The sequence below is a fragment of the Tachypleus tridentatus genome, chromosome 13, assembly GCF_004210375.1.
Source record: "Tachypleus tridentatus isolate NWPU-2018 chromosome 13, ASM421037v1, whole genome shotgun sequence".
In the NCBI taxonomy this organism is placed as follows: Eukaryota; Metazoa; Arthropoda; class Merostomata; order Xiphosura; family Limulidae; genus Tachypleus; species Tachypleus tridentatus.
The window spans coordinates 210,906,450-210,930,318 of record NC_134837.1 but is presented as its reverse complement, the minus strand read 5'-3'; the positions used below and the strand labels follow the sequence as shown (position 1 = coordinate 210,930,318).

Sequence of the window (23,869 nt, the reverse complement as noted above, 5' to 3'; positions counted from 1 at the left end):
GTCCGAGTTGCACCTTTTGTAAATATAGTCCTTTAACTGTAGAGATGTTTATTTACTGTCTTAATATACTTGCTGTTGAAATCTTTCTTCATCAGTTTTCAAAATCTTACCCCCTTACCTTTCATGCTTAATTTTAAAAGTTATTGTTTCATTTAGCACATCCCTCGTGTATTTGTTTCTGTCTGTATGAAATGTCTCAACCCATTCTGAGTAAAAAAAGTAACAAGTAACAAGATTAATCAATGTTATAAAGCTAAAAGACCAAACAGTTCTATTATAGGAGCCTTCTGTATTCTCCAGGGAAGAAGAAAAACTTGCACAGCCAAGCATTTAAAAAAGCAGCAAATGGAATTTCCCTCATCTACAAATTAGAGTGCTGTGATTACAACAGAAAATTATTAGAACTAAAAAAGTACTGTCAGCAAGAATTTGGATTTGATGCTCACAGACTATCAGCCACACCTCAAAATCAAGTTATTCTCTCCAAAGGGGTTTAAAGGTCCCCTGGAGTTATCACCTATTTTAACCACTCGTACCACTATACACTAGTGTGTTTCAGTTAGTCAGTAGACACTAAAATGACATCATACAAGTCAGAAGTTCCCAACCGGTGGGAACCTTCCCAAGCCTTGGCAGGGGAGTCGCGTAGTCTTGTTAGAAGTAGCCTGGGATAACATTAATTTTATTTCATCAATTACATTTTCAAGTCGCGAGTGCCAAAAGGTTGGGAACCCCTGATATAAGTGATGCTTAAAATTGCAAGTTGTAATTTTGATAAAATGTGTGTGTGCCATGCATCACAAGAAGAATTGTAGACTCTGTAGGCAACAACACAGGTTGGTATATGAACTTCAAAATCAAGAAATAAAAACTTGTTTCTCTTAATTTCAGTTTTATTTACTTCCAAACCAGGACACTTTTGGATACCTTGCATGACCACATTAATTACAAAGTCATCCTACATAACACAAACCTCTTTAGTTTGCTTAAATGTGATTTTGAAAACCAGTATCAACACACAGCAGAGAGTCTGTGGGAAAGTTAAGATTGAAGGTACCATTCTCTACAGAAATATGTGAAAACTAAATTTTCAAACTGTACATAGAAACATCAATCAGCTTGAAGCACAATTATTAGTGACATAAATCGAAGGGCAGTATGGTACTTGAAACGTTGCCCTTGTAAAGCAAGATTAACTTCTTCTTAACATTCATGTACATGTTAGTAATCTAAGGTATACATGAGAAAGAAAAAAATCATCCTACCAAAAAAATAAACATGCACATAATTTCCAATTTTCAAAAACAAAATTTTACCTAAGTTGTTTTCTGAAGTTTGCCATTGATGCCGAGACACATTTTAGAAGGTTAAACTAGCTAGTAAGCTTGCCATTTAATCATTAACTGGATTTGGTGCATTGTAAATGAAAGTAATTGATATGTGGAAGTATAAAAATAATTCTGGACCTCAGTCTAGGTTTGGTAGATGAAACTGGTGAGGCAAAGGTCTCACCAAAGAGCATGTGGAAACATCTTTATCAATCACTTAGGAGGTAAAATGTCTGAAGGACCAGCATTTTTATGACTAAACGTGAATAAACTTTTTTTTGTTTTTCTTCATTTGATGCTTGTATTTATGTATCTTCAGAATTTATCTATTTATATATTGTTTATTCTATTGAAAAGCTTTTATTAGGTTTTGCTACATACCAAGACAAAGAAAATTAACTTTTAAGTTTTTAGGAAAGCCAACTGAGACAAGATTTATAACTGTTTCTTGTTGTTAATACAAAGTTTATATTAATATTCATTTTCAAGTGACATACTTTAAAAAAATTTAATAAAAATGTGAAATGATCTCGTAACCAAAAAATGTTTAGAACCTGCTGTTGTGACAAGTTTCAGTTCTTGTTTCAAAATTTACTTCAACTATATATGTCAAAACATAAATATTAGCTTTTTTATTGTGTTAAACAGAATGTGAAAAGATGTTATCTGACTTACACAAAGAAAAGGAACAATTTCAGAATTGGATTAGTTACACAACAGAGATACAGGTGAGTGAAATTAGTTCATTTTTAACATTTGTTTCTACCATGGTTTTAGGAACTAACATAAAACACTGTTTTTTCATTGTGTCTTGGAATAATTAATACACAAATAATTAAATGAATTTTTAGAAATGTATACCAGTGTATCATTAAAGCTTTCATAAAACTAGTTACCATGTGGTAAGGAATATAGAATTGTAGAAATCCAACTTTTGCCAATACTATGTGAAAGGAAATAATTTTTTGATCTAACTCAATGTATTAATTTAATGCAAGCATTCAAGTTTATTCACAAGTCAGTTACCAGGCAAGAGGCAATTTTAATAGATTCATATTCAAATTTCTCATCCAACAAGGGACTATTTAAATGACCTTCAAAGTTAACCTCAAAATTTAATATGTTAAATTCATTTCCCCACAAAAAATTACTTTTAACTCTGCTTTAGTTTTCTGTAAAAAATTTCAATAGTTACTCTTCTAAGGTCATAAAAAAATTAATTCAAATGTATTTAAATAATAATCAACTATTATTTGGACACAAAAAAACTACAAACTCTCCAAATCTTTTTCTTTATTAATCAGTAAATGAACACTGGATATTACAACTTTTGTTGTTGTTTTTTCACCTAAATAATTTAACATAAATTATCTGTATGTTGAAGCTACCGAGAACAACAAATTTGTCCATAATTCCTTCCATTTGTTACTACTGATGTTTACAAAATATTTGGGGTCCATGAAGGCCCCAGAAGACCAATGTTAAGATTAAGACTTGCTTTTTGAAAAAGTTTTGAAAAAATATAAAATTAACATACCTACAAAATTATATGTATGATGTTTCGTGCTATCTGTTACTTTACACGGTGAACCTATATTTATGTATGATTGATATAATATCCACTCTCCAGTATTACATGAAGCCGAGGCTTTTTTTTTTATTTGCACACTGCTCGAGGTTACTTTTGATAAGTGGGAATACGTGAACCAGTATGACTTGGAACAAGTAGTGAACGAAATGACGGATTGAGTTTCGTGTTTTTTTTTAAATATCATAGATGACTTGTCTGTTGAATAAATTAAAAGTATTAGTGCTACTTGCTCTTCAAATCCTACTTAAACATAGGTTCACTGTGATGTGTAAAAGATAACTGAAATACATGTAAATTCCATCATTTTATGGTGATTTTTCTAACTGAGTTCTCTTTAAAGATGTTAAATTTGGTTTCTTTTATGTATTTTAAGTATTTGGGAAACACTAACTACTATGTAATAAAACTGTAAGCATTAATGTCTAAGATAATCATTCATAAGGGTTCTATATACAATGAAACTTAAGTATGAACGTTAACACAAACACAATTATTCAGGGAGATGAGGATGCTGTAGAAATCATGGAAGAATATAATCCTGAGAAAGAAAAAATTTGGAGAGGTAAGAGAGCTAACTTTAATTGTTGTTTTTAAACCAATATATTTCATACCAAGAGCTGTTGGACTGGCATAGCCAGGTGGTCAGGGTGCTCACTTATAACCTCAGGGCCACAGGTTTGAATCGATGTCACACCTGCTCGTCCTGTGAGCCATGGGGGCATTATAAAGTGATGACCCATCCCACTATTTGTTGATAAAGGAATAGCCCAAGATTTGTCTTGCACTACTAAATTAGGGGCGGATAGCCTGTGTGTAGCTTTGCTCGAAAATTCTAAAAACAAACAAACCAAGAGCTACTTTTAATGACCCCCCCAAAAAAAAAATTGAAATTAGAAATATAATTAGTTTTGATTAGTATTTTAAAATCTTATTTGTTCAGTAGAAGCTTTTTTCTTTAATAAGTAAAAAGAGGTTTCAACACAGTATTTCAAAGATTTTCCTATCATAGTAAAATTTCGTTGTCAGCAGAGATACGTTACTATGTTTTTCTGGAATTTTGGGATTATTTTGAAGGGTTTTCTTTTTCCTTGCAGTTCTTGGTACAAACATGTATGTGAAAGTCAAAAGAAAAGGTTCAACACAAAATACAGCTTAAGAGGTTCCTGTTAGAATTCAGCAATGATTATAATATTTGAGATGGGTAGTTAATAAATATTGATGGGGGGGGGGACAGAAGAACTTCAGCAAATGTGAACTTTTAATCCAACTAGAACTGGACTGAAGTTGACACATGAGCAAGAAATATTTGTTTTTTCTGTTGGTCATTCTACGTACATGTTGAATTACAAGAAGTGACTGGAAGTCCTAATTATATATGGAGCATATTACGACGTATTGAGAAACCATGAGATAAAACTGACATGTTATCTTTGAGCAACCTCCAAGTATATATGCTTACTATTACAAAATGTCTGAAGGAGAGAGTATCTGTCACACCTGGAAACATATGTTAAGTTGCACAATGACACATCTAGTTTTAAACAACTACAGTGATGGGCTTCGTTAAGCTCCCCTCGGTGTGGATTCCTGTACGTGGTGAGGGGACCTCCCAGGGAAGGTTCTGTTCTGTCTGGTTACCTTCTCTGGGATCTAAACATCCACCCACGTTTAGATTGTAAACGGCAAGGACCACAATGCCTATGAATGTGACATGGACCCACATTGCGTCAACTGCAATGGTTCTCACCCCCTCCTACTTTTGTTCTTGCCCAAAATGGTTGGAGGAAAAAGAGGTGCAGCGTTTGAAAATGATACATAACATTAGTTATCCTGAGGCTCGGAAATTGCTGCCCAACACTCCACCTCGGACATATGCTGCTGCACTTCATTCCACAACTACAGTGGGAATGCAGACAGATCTCTCTGTGCCTCCGAGAGAATCGTTTTCAAAACAAATGAAAAGCCTTTTGACCTCCGTGGTTAAAAAGGTTGATGAATCGACTTCCACACCCATCTCTGTTCCTCCCATACGTTCCAACAAACCTCAACATCCACATCCTTCAGTTTCAAATACAGGCATTTCTTCTGATACATCTTTTTCTCCCACCCCAAGAGGCAAAACAATCATACGTTCGCGTCCTCAGTCACTGGAATCCCCTTCCAATAACAAAGACCTGCCCACTCGACCCAGGGCAGGATCCATGGAGGTTGATAGACCTCCTCCGACTAAAGACAGTAAGGAAAAAAAACATGGTCGTAAACAGAAGGGTTCTCCAGCCACTTCACCTACTCGTCATTAAAAATGGCCACTTTGATACAATGGAACTGTCGAGGTTTACATTATAATCTGGATGATATCAAAACACTGATTGCTTCCTACCATCCTGTCTGTCTTTCCTTACAAGAAACATTTCTCAAACCTGCTGATACAGTCTCCATTCGGCAGTTTTCTCTGTACAGAAATGGCAGGCTGTGTGATGGACGAGTACATGGAGGGGTGGCACTATTGGTTGATCAACTTGTGCCCACCCTGTCTTTGTCACTCCACACACCCTTGGAGGCCGTAGCCATCCGTGTTTCCTTGGGTCATACCTTCACTGTTTGTTCTCTCTACCTGTCCCCTGGAGAGACACATGATCAATCAGACCTTGATGCTCTCGTTGAACAGTTGCCGTCTCCATTTCTAATCCTGGGGGATTTTAATGGACATCATCCCCTCTGGGGAAGTGCTGTTATTGATGGGAGGGGTCGATCTGTAGAGCGTATGGTCTCTGATCACAATCTTTCTCTTTTCAATACTGGTTCTTCCACTTATTTTCATGCACCTAGTCAGTCCTTTACCGCTATTAATCTCTCGGTTTGCTCCCCTTCATTATTCTCCCATTTTTCATGGAGGGTTGACAGTAATCCACTAGGCAGTGATCATTTTCCTATCCTTTTAAGAGAGACTGGCCGTGGTCGATGCCACCCTACCCGCATGCCCCTGTGGAAGCTGGATCAGGCAGACTGGTCCACTTTCACTGCTCTTGCAGAACTTGATCCTGCCATCAATAGACGACTGTGTGGCAGCGGTAACTGGCTGTATTATCCAAGCAGCTGCTCAGTGTATTCCTAAAACCTCAACACGTTTTCCACGATATCCTCGTCCGTGGTGGAATCCTGCTTGCCACTTAGCACGGAAGGCTCAAAAACGGGTCTGGGATACTTTTCGTAGATATCCCACACTTTCAAACCGTGTCGCTTTCCAATGGGCCCGTGCACATGCTAGGTGGGTAAGACGTCAAAACCAGAAGGAATCTTAGATTAAGTTCACAACAAGCATATCTTCTACCACCAGTTCCAAGATCATATGGGACAGGATTCGAAAGGTTAATGGGCACTACCATTCTGTCCCCCTCTCGATCTTACTCTCTGATGGTCAGGAGGTGGCTGATGTCCGGAGCATCGCTGATACTCTAGGTGAAAGCTTTTGCCAGATATCTAGCACTTCTGCTTGTTCCTCCTTCTTCTTGGCCATCAAGACTTGGGCAGAGCATTCACCTCTTTCCTTTCAAACTGACTGTTTCTTTGACTATAATTGTCCCTTTACACTGGTGGAACTGAAAATGGCCCTTCATCGGTCTGCCAGTACATCTGTTGGACCTGATGATGTTCATTATGACATGCTGCACCATCTTTCTTCTGCTTCTCTTGATGTCCTTCTGATTGTCTTTAACCGGATCTGGCAGGAGAATGTTTTTCCTGATGCCTGGCGCCAGGCTATTATTTTACCTTTCTCTAAGCCAGGGAAAGATCCCAAGATTCCTTCAAACTACCGTCCAATTGCTTTGACGAGCTGTCTCTGTAAGACCTTAGAAAGGATGGTTAATGCTCGTCTTGTTTGGTTCCTCGAATCAAACAACCTCCTCTCGCCCACCCAGTGTGGGTTCTGACGACAGCACTCCACCACAGACCACCTAATTCGTCTTGAAACATCTATCAGAGAAGCCTTTCTCAAACGCCAACATCTTGTATCAATATTCTTTGACATTGAGAAGGCTTACGACACAACATGGAGGTATGGCGTTTTGCGAGACCTCCATACATATGGGTTACGTGGCCATTTACCCATGTTTATTAAACATTTTTTAATGGACAGGAGATTCCAAGTTCTTGTGGGTTCGACACTTTCCCCGTTCTTTTGTACAGGAACTTGACTCCCTCAAGGCTGTGTTTTGAGTGTCACACTTTTCAGTATAAAGATAAATGCCATCACTGAACAACTCCCTCTCACTATTGCAAAGGACTGTATGTCAACGACTTTCACATCTCATGTCAGTCGTCGAACATGAGATATATTGAGCGGCACCTACAAACTGCCCTCAATTGTGTACTGAAGTGGACTACAGCGAACGGCTTTAATTTCTCTCTCTCTAAAACCATATGCATGCACTTTTGCCATCAACGGGGTATTCACCCTGATCCTGAACTTCATATCAGTGAAGTTTCACTGCCAGTGGTCCCAGAGACCAGGTTCTTGGGACTTATCTTTGACCGTAAGCTGACCTTTGTACCACACTTAAAGCAGCTTCGGGTCAAATGCACAACAGCACTGAACATCCTCTGTGTCCTCTCTTCTACCAGTTGGAGAGCAGATCGATGTTCAATATTAAAGGTATATCGTGCTCTTATTCGATCAAAACTTGACAATGGATCAATGGTCTATGGCTCTGCCAGACCCTCGGCTTTAAGGATGCTGGACCCCATTCATCACCAAGGACTTCGACTCTGCACTGAGGCTTTCCGTACCTCTCCAGTTCAAAGCTTATACGTTGAATCTCATGCACCTTTGCCGTTTGCAACTATCTTTACAATATTCTTCGAAACTTCGTTCCTTAACAAAGCATCCCACCTGGGGATGTGTTTTCCTTCCTCGGTGGGTCGCACTTTTTCAGAACAGGCGATCTGTCATTGCTCCGTTTGGCCTTCGCTCTGGGTGCAATTGGAAGAATTGGGTCTGTCCTTGGATAACATTGCAGATTCCACAGGTCAGCTCATCCCACCATGGCTTATTACAGCCCCCAAATGTGACCTTACTTTCAGTCTTCTAGAAAAGGCAGATACTCCAGATTGGAAGTACCGTCTTTTATTTAATGAACATCTTTCGAACACTCATTCCGTTCCCATTTATACAGATGGTTCCAAATCAGGTAATTCAGTGGGCTCTGCTATGGTTTGCTGTGGTTCAGTAGTTGCGCGCCAGCCTCCCTCTACAGCTTCTGTGTTCACTGCTGAACTGTATGCCATATCTCTTGCCCTGGATCATATTGCAGCTGAGCAGTACTCCAACTGCACTATTTATACTGATTCACTTAGTTCTATACTGGCCCTGTAATCACTTACACGTTGGCTCACACCCTGTTCTCGCTGATATTCAAAACTGACTGGCCCATTTCTCATTAACATCTACTTATATCCAGTTTTTCTGGATACCAGACCATGTTGGTATTCGCAGGAATGAGCTTGCAGACAATGCAGTTAAATCTATCTGCTCCGGCACTATCACCACTGTGCCTATTCCGTACATGGACTATGGTCTTGTCTTCAAGGCTCGGCTCCGTGCCAGCTGGCAGTCCACTTGGAGTGAGCAACGCAACAAGCTTTTTCAAATAAAACCCTATATTGGGCTTTGGCCATCTAGCTTCCGTAAAGTTCGGAAGGAGGAAGTTGTTTTAACTAGACTACGCATTGGTCACAGTTTTTTAACTCATCGTTTTCCTTTATCTGGAACTGATGCACCAATGTGTAGTTTGTGTAACACTCAACTCACCATCAGCCACATTTTACTTTCTTGCCATCGTTACAATTCTCAACGACGGCAATATTTTAAACATCTTTTTCCCAGGGTTTATCTGTAACATTGGACAGTGTTATTGGTGATGGTGACGCTGTCCACCTTGATAAGGTTTTTAGTTTTTTAATGGCCATTAATCTTTTTAATCTCATTTAAGTGTTGCATATTTATTCATTACACCTTTTTAATTGTGGTTCCTTTTTTACATTTTTATTCTCTAGTTCAATTTGACATTGGACAATGGCCAGAACATTAAATAACCAGGATGAAACAACTTCAGGTGATTAACGCTGCTGTTTAAACTATCCGCTTAAACTTCAGGTGATTACACTTTGCTGCTGTCATTTACACTTTACTTTACCTTTAGTACTGGCCATAATGACACATACCCCAGAACCAGGACTGGAACCAACTTCAGGTGACTGATGGTGTCATCCTGTTAGTCTTCCTGGTAGGTTATGATCATTATTATGCTACACTTTTGCTTTTGCTGCATGTCATTTAACACTTTTATTTCTTTACCTTTTAGTACTGGCCATAATGACACAACCCGGAACCAGGACTGGAAAGACCAACTTCAGGTGACTGACTGTGGTTCTTATACTTACCTGTTAGTCTTCCTGGTGGGTTATGATCATTACCATTCTGCTCCAGGTAGTCCTTTACAACTTTGTAGACTGGATATCAACATTGGTTTTTACGCCATTTTCTGTTTTAATTGCTGTTTTGTTTTTACCTTCATTTGCTTTTACAAATTTTACTCCATTTACCTGACTTTTACCTTTTTACTGGACATTTGGCTACTCATTATTACGATTTTTCTATGTGTCTTTTAAAACTTCTATTCTTTTATATTTTGATAATGGCTGCTATGACACATAACCCAGAACCAGGACTGGAAAGACCAACTTCAGGTGACTGACGGTGGTTCTTGTACTTACCTGTTAGTCTTCCTGTTGGGTTATGATCATTACCATTTTGCAAGAGTAAGTACTTTACAACTTCTTTTACTCTGCTTTCTCTCTTAACGTTGTAGACTAGGTGTCAACACTGGTTTTATACTTTTTTGTTTTACCTTCATTTCCTTTTATGTATTTTACTACATTTACTTTATTTTTACCTTTTTAACGGATGTTTGGCGCAGATAGCCTAGCTGCCATAAAACACCAAATCAATCAATCAAATTCGTTAAGCTATGGATTCAGCATTGTCATGCTGACACAGGTGAATGGATGTAAAATTTAAAGCTAGTTAAAGTAGTAATTGACAAATGTATTGTGATTATTAAAGAAACATTGGAAGAGAAAACGAGATCAAATTTTTTTATACTTTAATGATGAAACATTTGTAGAAACTAAAATGAAAATGCTTGTAATACACCCTGATTTTCTTACTGCAGCTAAATAATTTTTTTGAGATTGAACTGTGATGTTTCTTTTAAATGATGTTAAGAACTTACATTCTCTCAAGTTTCATGTCATAGATCCTCTGATCTAACCCACATAATTTTTTAATCTTAAAGCCCAGTGTACACTATGTATAAAAACAGAATAATTGTACAAAGACAAATGCTTGTTGACAAACGTATCATTCATTTTATTTTCAGTAATCTGAGTTATTGGCTAAGTTGTTCACTCCCAGATAGGTAACACCATTCCTCATCTTTTTTTAGTTTTCCCCAAAATGTATTAATTGGGTAAACATCCAAAAATATTTAAGTTATGTCAGCCAAACTTACAGGGCTCCCACGTAACGTTTACTTGTTGACTGTAATAATGTTTTTGTGTATTATTGTGTGGTAAATGTATATGTTTGGAAACCTTGCCAGAGCAACACAGAAAAAATGTAAAAGCATACCACAGACAACTCGCAGAAGAAAGACGGAAACGGGAAGAAACTGAAGAAAGCAACTTAACTCCAGCCGAAAATAAAGTGGATAGTAATAATGAAAAAGTATTGTGGGCTCATTTAGATGTTCTTGAAAAACAAGAAGATGAGAGAAACGAGATGTTGGAGTAAGTATGAAGAATTTGAATCGTAATACAGTTACGGAACTCAAGTGACATAATAACGTAGAAAAATTTATTGTCAGTCACATAATTTTATCAGTAGAAAAGTAACTTGATCTACATTTTGTTGTTTTGTGTAGATTTGATTACTAAATAAGTTAGTGAAGTGTTATTTTGTGTGGCAAAAAAACAACTTCTGGTTTCTTATTCAAAAAGACTGTATTTATTTAAATAGTTCAGCATTAAGCCTATTAGTTGAAGTTTACTGATTTTTCAATACTTGTAATTAAATGTTCAGTCCAGTGCTTAACATACTGGAGTACGAAACTCAGGTATCATGATTCATGTTCTGCTATCTTAAAATGTTCTCCACATTTTGGGGCAATGCAATCATTATAAGAATGGTAGGTAACTCCCATTATTCAGTGTGATAGTAGTCGATAGTGAGTGGTGTTAATTAACTGCCTTCCATATAATGTATCAATTGAAGATTAAGGATTGCCAGTGGAAGTATTTTCTGAATAGCTTTATGCAAAATCCATCAGACGAAAACGTGTAATTAAAAGCTAAATACTAATATATTTGTCAAAAACATAAGTATGAACAACGAAAGTTACTTGTAGCTGAAGCATTACATTGTAATTTGTAGTGTGTGCAGAATGTATCATTGTGTTTTAACCAATAACAAATATCTTTAATTGAATTAATATGCAAAAAATATATATCCAACTAAATATTTTATCAATTCAATTTGTTTTCAAATGTGATGTTAAAAAGAAGCAAAAAGTATACAGTAATTAGTCTTATTAATGCTACATATTACTTTCAAACAATCTTAGAATTTGAGATGTTAAACGGCAGGCCACAGTACTAACCTTAACGTTTGCTAAACTAACAAAACGTTTATGTATTTGTAAGTTAAATTGTGTTACAAATCAGGTTGTTAAAATTGGAATATCAGAATATAAAAGTAAATATGAATTAAATAAAATGTTCTTTAGATAATTGGTTTCTATAGGATTACTTTTAATTTGTTCCAGTAATGTTAATGAACCAGCATTAAGAACAGCTGTGAAAAGTTGCATGTTGAATGCTTAAGAATAACTGAGTTTTACCTTTAAGAGTATGTCTGGTAAAATGTTTTTAGTTCCCCTCACATAAAAAAAGTAATATGTAATTATTTTAACAGTATTAATGCAATCATATTGATAGATAAATTATAATTATTTTTGTTGTTTTTCTCTCTCAGGTCTTTAGAGGAAGATGGAAAACACATGACAGAAGAATCTTCATCATCAGAAGAAGATGCTGAAGATTCAGATGATGAAGGAAAACCCAAAGTGAGATGGAAGGATGTAAAGGCACTAAGACCTAATAAGATAATGTTCTCGCATACTGTATCTGTATTAAATGTGGATGAAGTTTCTCAGGTAATTAGAAGAATTTAATGTCTGGAAAGTGTTCACTAAATGAATACTTATTAATGTTTTTTTCTTTTTACAAAATTCATAACAGAGATAAAAATTTCTAAATAATGGAAAAGCTCGAATCTGATTAGAACTTAGTTCTATCTTTAATACGAGTTTTACAGCAAAGATTTAGTCTCATTTGTTCTGTTAAAAACCATTGTAATCTGTTCATTTTATATTGAATTGTAATCTTTATATAAATGTACGTACACAACTTATTTTCAGATTACTAGTACCGAAATTTTGCATGTTAACTGAGAAAACCTCATGAACATGCATACAGTTTTATCAAATCAGGATATGAATTTGAACAATGATTTAAAAGTGTTTTTTTATTGTTTTTCCAAATTTGAAATTGATGTAGTTGCCTTTTGAACAACTCTACAGCTACAAAAAAGCTATAATTATTTTATATTTATGTTGTAACTTCTATATAACCCCTTAAATCCATTGAATAATTTCATCATTTGAGCAATATATAGAATACATTATAAGTATAATTAAGAGAGCCGTGACTAAATACGTAAAAAAATCACTGAAGTTAAAAAAAAATTGTCTTCAAAATTTTCCAGATGAAATTATTCATTAGGAAGTAAAGAACAATAAAAACATTTTAAAGAATCTAATGATCTTTTTAAGTTGCTTCGTAAAGAGAAGGTGAAAATAAAAAATATTTTTCTAATTGATTAATTTCATATTTTTTAGGAAAGGGTAAATCATAGTGGAGATCAAAATAAAACTGATCTAATTAACAGTCCTGCGGACATTTATAAGTATTTTGGAGTTATCTCAAAACCAAAGTCAATTCTAAAGACAAGATCAGATTGGATTGAAGTGAAGGAGGAAACAGACACATTTCCTGCACATGAATCTGTTCCTACTGTAAACATCGAAGTGTGTCGTTTACCTAATTATAAACACGATACTTTAGAAAGGAAAAGTCTGCATGAATCGTCAAAACTAGTCGAGGTAACAGTTAAGTCATTATTGTTGAATAACTTACTTCAGAAAGGAAAAGTCTGCATGAATTATCAAAACTAGTAGAGGTAACAGTTAGGTCATTATTGTTGAGTAACTTGTCCATAACAAAGAAACTGTAGTTTTTGACAAACAACTTTATGTTACTTTACCTATAAAGTATTATGTAATGTAAACTAGTTTAATATTCCATTAACTACTTAAATGTGTTAGTTTTGTGCTCTAGAATCATTAATTCATGGATTATTAATTCTCTGACTATAGCAGAACCAACATAAAATATCACACTTCAATTGTTTTTTCAAATATGACATATCTAAAATTATAAGAATTTTATACGAGGTATGATCAAAATGTTCTAAGACTTCACTTTTATTCCAAAGAATAATTTACACATATCACTATTATATGTTATCCTCAAAGTAATCTTCTCAAGCTGATGCACACTTGTTACAACCATTTAAGTCAGTGCTGGAAGTCTTCAACTGTTATGTCTTAGAACGTTTTGATCAGACCTTGTGTATGTATATATATATATATATATATATGTGTGTGTGTGTACACACAGAGATTATAACAAAATGAACAAATACTATTATAAAAGTCAATTTATTTCTTTAATCTTATGGCAGCTTGTTAGTGTGTTTTGAATATATTTCCACAAAATATTGTGCTAGTTATAGAACTATGAAACATACTGTTTGTTATTGTTTTTTCAGGCATTTACAGGTGAAATTGTAGAGAAAATTACAAATTCTGGAGGTGTGGTTAACCCTCAAGAATCAGCAGTGGGTCGACCACTTTCTCGTTTTAAGGCACAAAGAAAAGGAACGAACAGATAATGGACAATGTGGTCTGATTATAAGAATCAAATTGAGATACTTTCACAGAACTCTTGAGTGAAACTTTTCTTTTTGTTATAAGGATTTTCGTGTGTGTGTTTTGTAATGAAAATCACCCATAAACTGCTGACCAACAGTGGGGAAAGTTATCAGATATTTTTGAATCTGTTTACATTTCCAACAGACTGTTGTAAAATTAAAAACCTATAAGTGTTTATGAAGGACAAAAGATAGAAATACAGCAGAAGCAATTTATCTAGATTAAAAGAAGAAAGTAATTGGAAAAACTTATTCTAGAATGGTAAATAGAAATAATCAATAATATTATACCATGATACCATCAACCATTTAAAGAAAATTAACTTCCATGCTGAGCGAGATGACAGGTTACTAAACCTAATTATGATGTTGCTTCATTTGTTAATAATAAAAAGTATTTTTTTGTAAAATGGAGTTATTGTTTGAACTTAACCCACAAGGAAAACTTAAAACTTTTCTTTGTTACACAAATTGTTGTTGTTGTTGTTTTTTGTGGTATCGAAAGCTTAATAGAGTTTATATTTTAATTTATTTCTTTACCCTTGCACATAAAATTTGAACGGTTAACAACAAGAGTTGAAGAACCAATTTTTAAAGTCTCACATCATGTGTGAACTTTCAGGGTTATATTTACTATGTTAAGCATAAATATTAAAGCTTTACTGAGATTTTTTGAATATAAAATTTATAATTTTATTATTACTTCAAACATTAATCACTGCTGATAGGTAGGGGAGATGTGTCAGAGCTACGTTTCAACCTGTAAATTAAAATAGGTTTTTAAATAAACTGATATATGTTTGATAAGTTGTAAAAGCGAGTAAAACAATTATCAACTGCAATTATTTTGACCATTACATAGAGATAGTTGTCCCCCAGTGTGTCGGTGGTAAGTATACTGACTTACAACGTTAAAATCAGGTGTTCGATTTCTTGCGACGACCACGGAAGGTAGCCCAGTTTTTGGAGATTTTGCATATATAAATAAAGAAAATGCTTGTCCGTAACAATAAATGGATTGTACGAGTGATATATGAGCCACGACTTTTGGCTTAGACTTCTTATAATGTTTAATACTGTTTAAAGAAGTTTGTACTATTACAAACCAGTAGGTTCTACATCTTAAATAATATGACAACCTGATATTGACGTGAGGTCGTTTCGAATTAATCTCAATGACCTTCTTTGAAAATTCACTAGGAATATATATATATATGTTTTTTTAATAATACGATAATTAATCATTTGTTCTCTACTTAGTCGTTATGCGCCATCTAAAGATTGTTTATAACCATTATACTTGTTCTTAAATTTCGCACTTGTTATTGTCATTGAGAAAAAAGTTAATAAATATTCAATTTTAATATAGCAAAGAAACATGCACATAAAGTCTGCTCGATTTGTGTCAAAAGGAACGACTTGCATAACGCCCCCAAGTGGCTCTGTGGTCTTTTTGCAGACTTATAACGTTAAAAACCGGGTTTTCATACTCCTTGTGGACACAGCAGTGGGGACGTTATAATGTGACGGTCAATCTCTATTCGTTGGTAAAAGAGTAGCCCAAGAGTTGGCGGTGGGTGGTGATGACTAGCTGCCTTCCCTCTATCCTTACACTGCTAAATTAGGGACGGCTAGCACAGATAGCCCTCGAGTAGCTTTGTGCAAAATTCAAAATACAAACAAACGTTCTAACTGTAATACGTATCGCTTATCTATTATTTGATATTAATTCCTGTTTTACCCTATATGTGAACTTTCCTGAAGAAACACCAAATTTGCATAAAAAAAACTTCACTTCAAGGGGTAAGAATTACATAATTTACACTAGAATTATAATACTTATAAACGCAAATATTCAGTTTGTAACTATGTTCTCTCAGACAACATGGTTGACACGATTGTTTGGAATTTTAAGTACCAAGTGATAAAAACTAAGCAGAAGAAAGAAGAACAAGAAATAAAAATTACTTTACATAATATTTACATACATTATCAGAACTTGACTCAGTCACTACAAGGATATTGTAATAAAAATGTTACACGGTAGAGTACTGTTTGACACCATTGTTATAGTTACTCAGTTATCATGTAATATAAAAAGAACAATAAATTAAGGTTATTTACAAACCTTACCTAAACTAGTGACTCAGTCACAACCTAGATATTGTTATAAAAGGTTACACTGTATAGCATTGCTTGACAACATTGTCTTAGTTACCCAGTTATAATGTGATATAAAAGAACAATAATTTAAACTATTTACTGTGATATTTATAAACATTACCAGAACTTGACTCAGTTATTACATAGATATTGTAATAAAAGGTAACACTGTATACTATTGTTTGACACCTTTGCCCTAGTTACACAGTTATCACGTAATACAATAAATTAAGATTAATCACTATAATATTTACAAGCCTTACATAAGCTTGTCACTTAGATATTATAATAAGAGGTAACACTATACTATTCATTGACACCATTGCCCATGTTACAAAGTTATCACGTAATATAATATAAGAACAATAAATTAAGATTAATTACTATATTATTTACAAACCTTACATAAGCTTGTCACTCAGACACTACTTGGATATTGTTATAAAAGTTAACACTGCATACTATTGTTTGGCACCATTGTTTTAGCTACTCAGTTATCATGTGATATAATATAAGAACAATAAATTAATATTATTTACTCTAATATTTGCAAACCTCACCAGAACTTCTAACTCAATCATTATATAGATATTGTTATAAAAGGGAACTGTAAAGTTATAATGACCTTTTGGGAATACCTTTAAAATACCAATTAGATGAACAATTGAATCCAACTCTAAATAGGTAGTGCTGCCACCTACCTAAATTATACTTACTTCTTTTAATTAAACACATTAAGTTGTGTGCATATGCAGTATTTGAAATTAAAATGGCTCATAATTCGATCTTATGGCATTTTTTTCTGGGGGGGACGTACCCCCAACTTAAAACGTCAACGTGTGAATGGTCTTAGCACTCTAAAATTGCTTCTTTCGGCAATGAACAAATAAACAGTCTTAGAACAGATGGTTTGAATACACCCGGAACGATAAACAAAAAGCTTTAAAAGTATTGACTCTACGCAAAACAACAACAAAAGACTTGAAGTTCGTATATGGATGTGACTAACACTTATTTTTAAATTTGATACATTGGCTGTAGCCTTATTTGCAGTGCAATTGAAAACCGGCAACTAGAGGTGCGTGAAAATAATTTTTATGGTATGAGCAACAAATTTCGAAAGATAATGTGTAAGATAAGACCGTCGAATACGTTATAAAAACCCGTTAACAGACTGGCTCTCGTTCATTCGCTTAATTTGTTTATTTTTTAAGAGCTGTAATTGGCAGGCATCCTTTTCTGAAACATCCAATTAGATTGGGAGCAAATGCAGTCAGATCTGTTGGTGTTTGCTTATGTCAAGACTACTCAGTGTGCCACAACTGTTCAGAGAAGCAACATTTTCAAGCTTTTGTTTGAACCGAAGCTTTAGGAATCTTCTGAAATCCCTCCTTTAAGTTCGTTCACGTATACAGGTAAGACTAAGTGACATTCCAAACATATTCTTTCTATCTTGAACAAATAACATATGTTGAAATACATTAAGTATATGTATAATCAGAAAAAACTTCGCTAGTGATATAACAAAAATAATTCTTTTCACGAGCGAATAATTTAAATAACAGTTTGTCACTAAGCTGTTTATAATTCTAAAACATGTCTCAATCTACTCTTACATATTATAATCTATCTCAGACGAGTCTCCAATTTATTATGTTACGTATAACAACTTCAAATAGTCTAAAATTTTAATTTATAAGGTAATTGAATGTTTAAATGCATCAAATCTATGATATTTGCCAATAAGATTAATACACATAAATTTCTTTCTTAACACAAATATATTTTAATTTACAAACAACAATACAATTTATAATAATTGTTATTGCAAATGATGATTTATATACAAAAGTTTTATAAAGTTACAAACAATATTGAGTCTTTATTAGCTAAATTTCTACTTTTAGCTGGCTTTACACTGTTCAAATGTTAGCGTTCTTCAATGAATATATCTAATGTCTTCGTAAAATTACTAACTTCCGAAGTTAATTCTCTGAAGTTAAACTGTTTGTAATGCTCGAAATCTATAAACTTTCCTGGCCAAATATCAATAGTTTTCCTATTAATAGGCGTTAATCACATTTATAGCTTCCAGGACTTAAAGTATTCTAACTGTAGCAAACCAACAACAATAAAATTGTCTCTCCGCGTTGCGTTGGTTACCTTTTATAAGTTTTAAGGTGAGGTTTTCGAAAGTTAAGTTGGTAATAATAGTTTACTTATACACACAGTAAACTGTTTATTCTTACGCTCGAAAATCTAAGAATTTAGAAAGAAGGCGAAAATTTCGCCATACACATTTAGCACTATAAGTTACATGCATTTTTAAATATATATATTTAGCTAAAACAAACATGGATATTAAAATAAATATATAACAGTAAATCCATGACGCTATGCATATAATTTATTTACTTACTTGTTCTTAAATAATTTATTATAAAGGTAACAGGTAATAGTTTGTTATACCCTGATTTATTAATCGAATTTATTTTCAACATTAATCTGTGGTAACATCATGAATATTACCATTTCTTTCTTATCCCAAATAACGTGGTAATATTGAAAGTAAACGCGAGTTTTATTTGTAACACATTACACGTAGGCGCCAGTTCTTACTGGTAACAGCTTGCACGTGAAAATTTTTTTTCCTGCATGTTGAGCTGAGTAACAATTTATGTCGAAATTAGATTTCGATTGGGACATTTAAGGCGAAACTGTTCTTGTTACGATGTGTTCTGTTCACATGAAACTCTAGATTTTTGTGCTCATGTAAAAGAAAACATCTAACTACCTACTAAGCACTCCAGGCCCCCAGTGGCACAGTGGTATGCCTGCACACTCACACCGCTAAAAACTAGGTTTCGATACCCATGGTGAGCAGAGAACCAATAGCCTATGGTGTAGTTTTGTGCTTAATTCTAAACAAACTAACTAAGCATCCCAGTGGTAGAGCTTTGAGTTTACGAATTTGATCCTGCGTGTGATTCCCCTTAGAGGGACACAATAGGTAACTCGGTGTGGTTTTGATTCTAAACAAACTAACTAAGCATCCCAGTGGTAGAGCTTTGAGTTTACGAATTTGATCCTGCGTGTGATTCCCCTTAGAGGGACACAATAGGTAGCTCGATGTGGTTTTGATTCTAAACAAACTAACTAAGCATCCCAGTGGTAGAGCTTTGAGTTTACGAATTTGATCCTGCGTGTGATTCCCCTTAGAGGGACACAATAGGTAGCTCGATGTGGTTTTGTTCTAAACAAACTAACTAAGCATCCCAGTGGTAGAGCTTTGAGTTTACGAATTTGATCCTGCGTGTGATTCCCCTTAGAGGGACACAATAGGTAGCTCGATGTGGTTTTGATTCTAAACAAACTAACTAAGCATCCCAGTGGTAGAGCTTTGAGTTTACGAATTTGATCCTGCGTGTGATTCCCCTTAGAGGGACACAATAGGTAGCTCGATGTGGTTTTGATTCTAAACAAACTAACTAAGCATCCCAGTGGTAGAGCTTTGAGTTTACGAATTTGATCCTGCGTGTGATTCCCCTTAGAGGGACACAATAGGTAGCTCGATGTGGTTTTGATTCTAAACAAACTAACTAAGCATCCCAGTGATAGAGCTTTGAGTTTACGAATTTGATCCTGCGTGTGATTCCCCTTAGAGGGACACAATAGGTAGCTCGATGTGGTTTTGTTCTAAAATAAATACAAACAAATGACAAATGATTATCTTTATAACAGTTATTTGCTTAACTACAAACAAACTACTTGTGAATTTGAAGAAAGAGGCACAATAATTGTGATACTAAAGTTAAGTTTTATTATTACAGTTAAAAAGTTGAGAAACTAACTCTGCATCAGATTAACAAAACGAAACTAATAATAATTTTATTAGACAGCATTGGAAGTTTAAATTGTATTAACAGAAGGTCGTGTCCTTGAGTCTCTGTGTGTGTCTGCCTTATCTCCGAGAGGAAAAACTTATAAACCTGAGATTTTGTGCATATACCAAATAGATCCTGAAACTGTGTCTCTGCGTATTATTACTTTTCCACGTGCGTGTGCATCTTTTTGCGAAACAAACTAACGACATAGCAAAAAATATGTGTCCGCCCTCGTACCGTCCCCCGGTGACACAGCGATATATCTGTGATCTTACAACGGTATAAACCAGGTTTCAATACTCGAGGTAGGCAGGACACAAATCGCGCATTGTGTAGCCTTTTTTCTAATTACAAATAAAATTGTTTTTTGTTGTTTTTTTTATTCTTCGTATATTCTTCTCAAGCGATGTTGTTGTAGGCTTAAGACAAAGCGGTAATTTCAAACCTGACTTTTACGAAACCTTCTAAGTGCTATAAAAAAGGTGGAATTTTTGGGTTTTGTGGGAGCAATCAAAGGGATAAAGGCTCTCAAATAATTTAAACTTTGGAGGAGATAAGCACAATTTTACTAGGCTTTTACCAAGAGCATTTTTGTAGCGTTTGCTAAATACACAAATACAACTAATATTAAATTTTGGACACGTTAGCAACAGAACTATTGATATTTTCACCTGGAATTAGTTTTTTCAGTGCAACATTCTACTTGTGTTTTATACGGGTTCTTGTTCTAGCTTGACGTTGTTAGTTACCTGAAACAGGTGGCTGTTATTGGATTCACTATGTGGACAAGGAGCTCACACTAATATACAGCTACATGTACACTAGGAATTTTCAAGTATTTCAGCACACTGTATACAACTGCACGAAGCTGGCAAGTGTTCAACGCAATTTTTCCCACTCGCCTCACATCAACAATATTGAAAATAAAGATGAATTTAATGAATATGTTGGAGAGAAACAAGTGAGGAAGCTACGGTAAATACTACACCCACGGGCTCAAGAAAAAACAAATTAAAACCTTGGGCACGTAACCCTGGAATAGACGCCCCACGCGACATAAACATTAAAATTCAAATTAAGAGAATAATTACATAAATAAAGCGTAATATTCTAAAACCACTCACGTAAATTTAGTGGTTAGACTTCTGTAACAGTTCAGATAACTCAAATAACAATTCTAAATAAGTTTGATGAAAATTTAAATCCACAACGTCAAAGAACTAATTGTAACGTGATGTTTCACCGTGTCACGTAACAGCCAGAACTGACATAGTTGAGGTCAAACTACTTGCCAAATATTACGAAACGTCTTTTAACAACTTGCATTGTCCAAACATTTTACATACATAATCAAGCACATATAAATAATTACATCAACGCAAACCCCACGTCATTAATACAAAATGCAAACATGTTTGGTGGGGTTAGGATTCGAACCCGTGACCTTCACATTGAAAGTCGAGCAACCTCACCATTTCTTGCCATGTCAGATCCTTCGTGCTTTTGGCACATGCTCACTTCATGTCGTACCATGACAGAAGAAGAGCAAATATATCATCTCGTCACCACGTCAACAGACAAACGTTAAGCCTTCTTCACGTCATGAAGTATGGCATTCATTGATTTTCTTTCCAATATTGTATCAACCACTGTTCATCCCAGACAACTCATGGTTTAACAAAATGAAAACTCTCACTCTCTCACTGTAGTTAGAAATGACATGTGCATCCACGAGGCGAAAAGGAACGATTGTTCTTGAACCCCCTTTATTTGGGAAGAACCTCCCAATTGCTGTTGCGCTTTCTTCGTTCAATTTAAATTACTGTGATGTTAAACCAAGCCCTATAATCCATCTCTTCAAAACTATGGATGAATGTGCAAAAAAGCCATCGAATAGTTTTTAGAAATTATAAAAATAACCACTTTTTTAAAATTTAAGAACTTAATCAGTTTAGACTATTTGGATCTAATATCTCACATTGTTTAATATAGCTTGCTGTAGATGGAGTGTTATAACTTGTTTGTTTGTTTTGACTTTCGAGCAAAGCTACTCGAGGGCTATCTGCGCTAGCCGTCCCTAATTTAGCAGTGTAAGACTAGAGGGAAGGCAGCTAGTCATCACACTCACCGCAAACTCTTGGGCTACTCTTTTACCAATGAGTCACATTATAACGCCCCCACGGCTGAAAGGGCGAGCATGTTTGGTGCGACCGGGATTCGAATCTGCAACCCTCGGATTACGAGTCGAACGCTTTAACACACTTGGCCATGCCGGGCCCGTGTTATAACTTCAGAAACGTCCAAGTATTATATGTTTCTTTGCTGTTTCCGTCGTACTTTCATTTGTCATTTTAGCGAACTGGTTTAATATCAGCGACGACGGTCACAATGTCGGACTGGTAGGGAGAAGGTGGATTTGGCAGAATTAGCTAATGGCCTCAATCTATCAGAAGGTAAATTTTGTTTGATAAAATATCAACATGAATTACTTGTTATGTCCAGGCCATAGAAGCATACAGAACTCAAATGAGCCATTTTAGTTTTTAATTGCTAGTTTTATTGCGAACTGTGCATTTTAATTACCTCCTACGTGGATCACGCTGTATTTAAAGCAAATTCAAAGGAATATTCTTCTTAAGCCTAACTGTATAGAACAAGGAAGAACAGTTGAGGTATTAACCTGAGATGTTTTATTTTGTTAGTTTTGTACCATTAAAATTATTGTTTTCCTTTCTCAGAAATTTACTTAAAAATATAGTTCTTTAACGTATAATTTAACACACTTTAATATCACTGCTAGTTTGTTATGTATGTAAAGTCTTTAAAACTCTGTATATGGGCCCTTTCCTCATTAGATTGGTTTTAAATAGGTCACCGAATCACCTAATATGTTTACACTACCTTAATGACTCATTTTAGTACATAAATCAATAAATTTACATTTATTCATGTCACGAGAATATGTCTAAACTGACAGGGCTGTACTAAACTAGTATAAGTCAGCTCTACTGCTATCAACAGCTGTAGTAAACCAATGTAAGTCGGCTGTACTGGTATCAGTAGTTGTAGTAAATCAGTAAAAATTGGTTGTACTGCTACCAGCAGCTGTAGTAGACCAGTACAAGTCGGCTGTACTGGTATCAACAACTGTAGTAAACCAATATAAGTTGGCTGTACTGCTATCAACAGCTGTGGTAAATCAGTAAAAGTCGGCTGTACTGATACCAGCAGCAGTAATAAACAAGTAAATGTTAGCTGTACTGGTAACAACAGCTGTAGTAAACAAGTAAAAGTTGACTGTATTGGTATCAGCATCTGTACTAAACCAGTAAAAGCTGGCTGCATTGTTGTTAGCAGGTACACTAAACCAGTAGATATTTTCCACACGAGCAGTAGTGTTAAAAATATAAACTTTCGTAACGTTGACGGTGCAATAACTGAGGGACTGAATGGGAAAAGACCTAACGATGGACAAAATATATAATTAAAGGTATTTATTTATTATAAAAATAGAGTTTTTAATTTTGCATTAAGAGTGTGAAATTTGTATTTAGGTCACCATGATTGTTCCTTCATTATCGGTAGAATATAAAATCATTTAATAGTATAATATTATTTTTATTATGCTCAAGTTGTACCACTTCCGTTACGGCAGTTTTCAACCGCATTGTTTATAATAGCTTGTAAATACAGAACTAATGTCTTTAACAGCGCTATACGCCCCTTTAATTAC

At 34.8% G+C, this 23,869-nt stretch overlaps 2 protein-coding genes across 12 annotated transcripts in view; both read left to right on the top strand.

Annotated features, from left to right (window-relative positions):
* Positions 1–14,499, top strand: part of LOC143241002 (uncharacterized) — a 29,605-nt gene extending 15,106 nt beyond the window's left edge. For all 10 annotated transcript variants that reach the window (XM_076484403.1, XM_076484404.1, XM_076484399.1 and 7 more), the window contains 6 exons: positions 1,977–2,056; positions 3,418–3,481; positions 10,581–10,767; positions 12,011–12,191; positions 12,936–13,199; positions 13,928–14,499. In XM_076484403.1, coding sequence (XP_076340518.1) covers positions 1,977–2,056; positions 3,418–3,481; positions 10,581–10,767; positions 12,011–12,191; positions 12,936–13,199; positions 13,928–14,050 — 899 coding nt within the window. In that variant the 3' untranslated portion in view covers positions 14,051–14,499. The remainder of the gene's footprint in view (positions 1–1,976; positions 2,057–3,417; positions 3,482–10,580; positions 10,768–12,010; positions 12,192–12,935; positions 13,200–13,927) is intronic.
* A 2,865-nt stretch (positions 14,500–17,364) lies between these two features.
* Positions 17,365–23,869, top strand: part of LOC143238229 (scoloptoxin SSD14-like) — a 29,457-nt gene continuing 22,952 nt past the window's right edge. The window contains exon 1 of one of the 2 annotated variants that reach the window (XM_076478284.1): positions 17,365–17,667. The gene's annotated coding sequence lies outside the window, so the exon portion shown is untranslated. Of the gene's footprint in view, positions 17,668–23,245; positions 23,627–23,869 lie in introns of those variants that run through there. The other variant, XM_076478287.1, reaches the window with a different exon arrangement.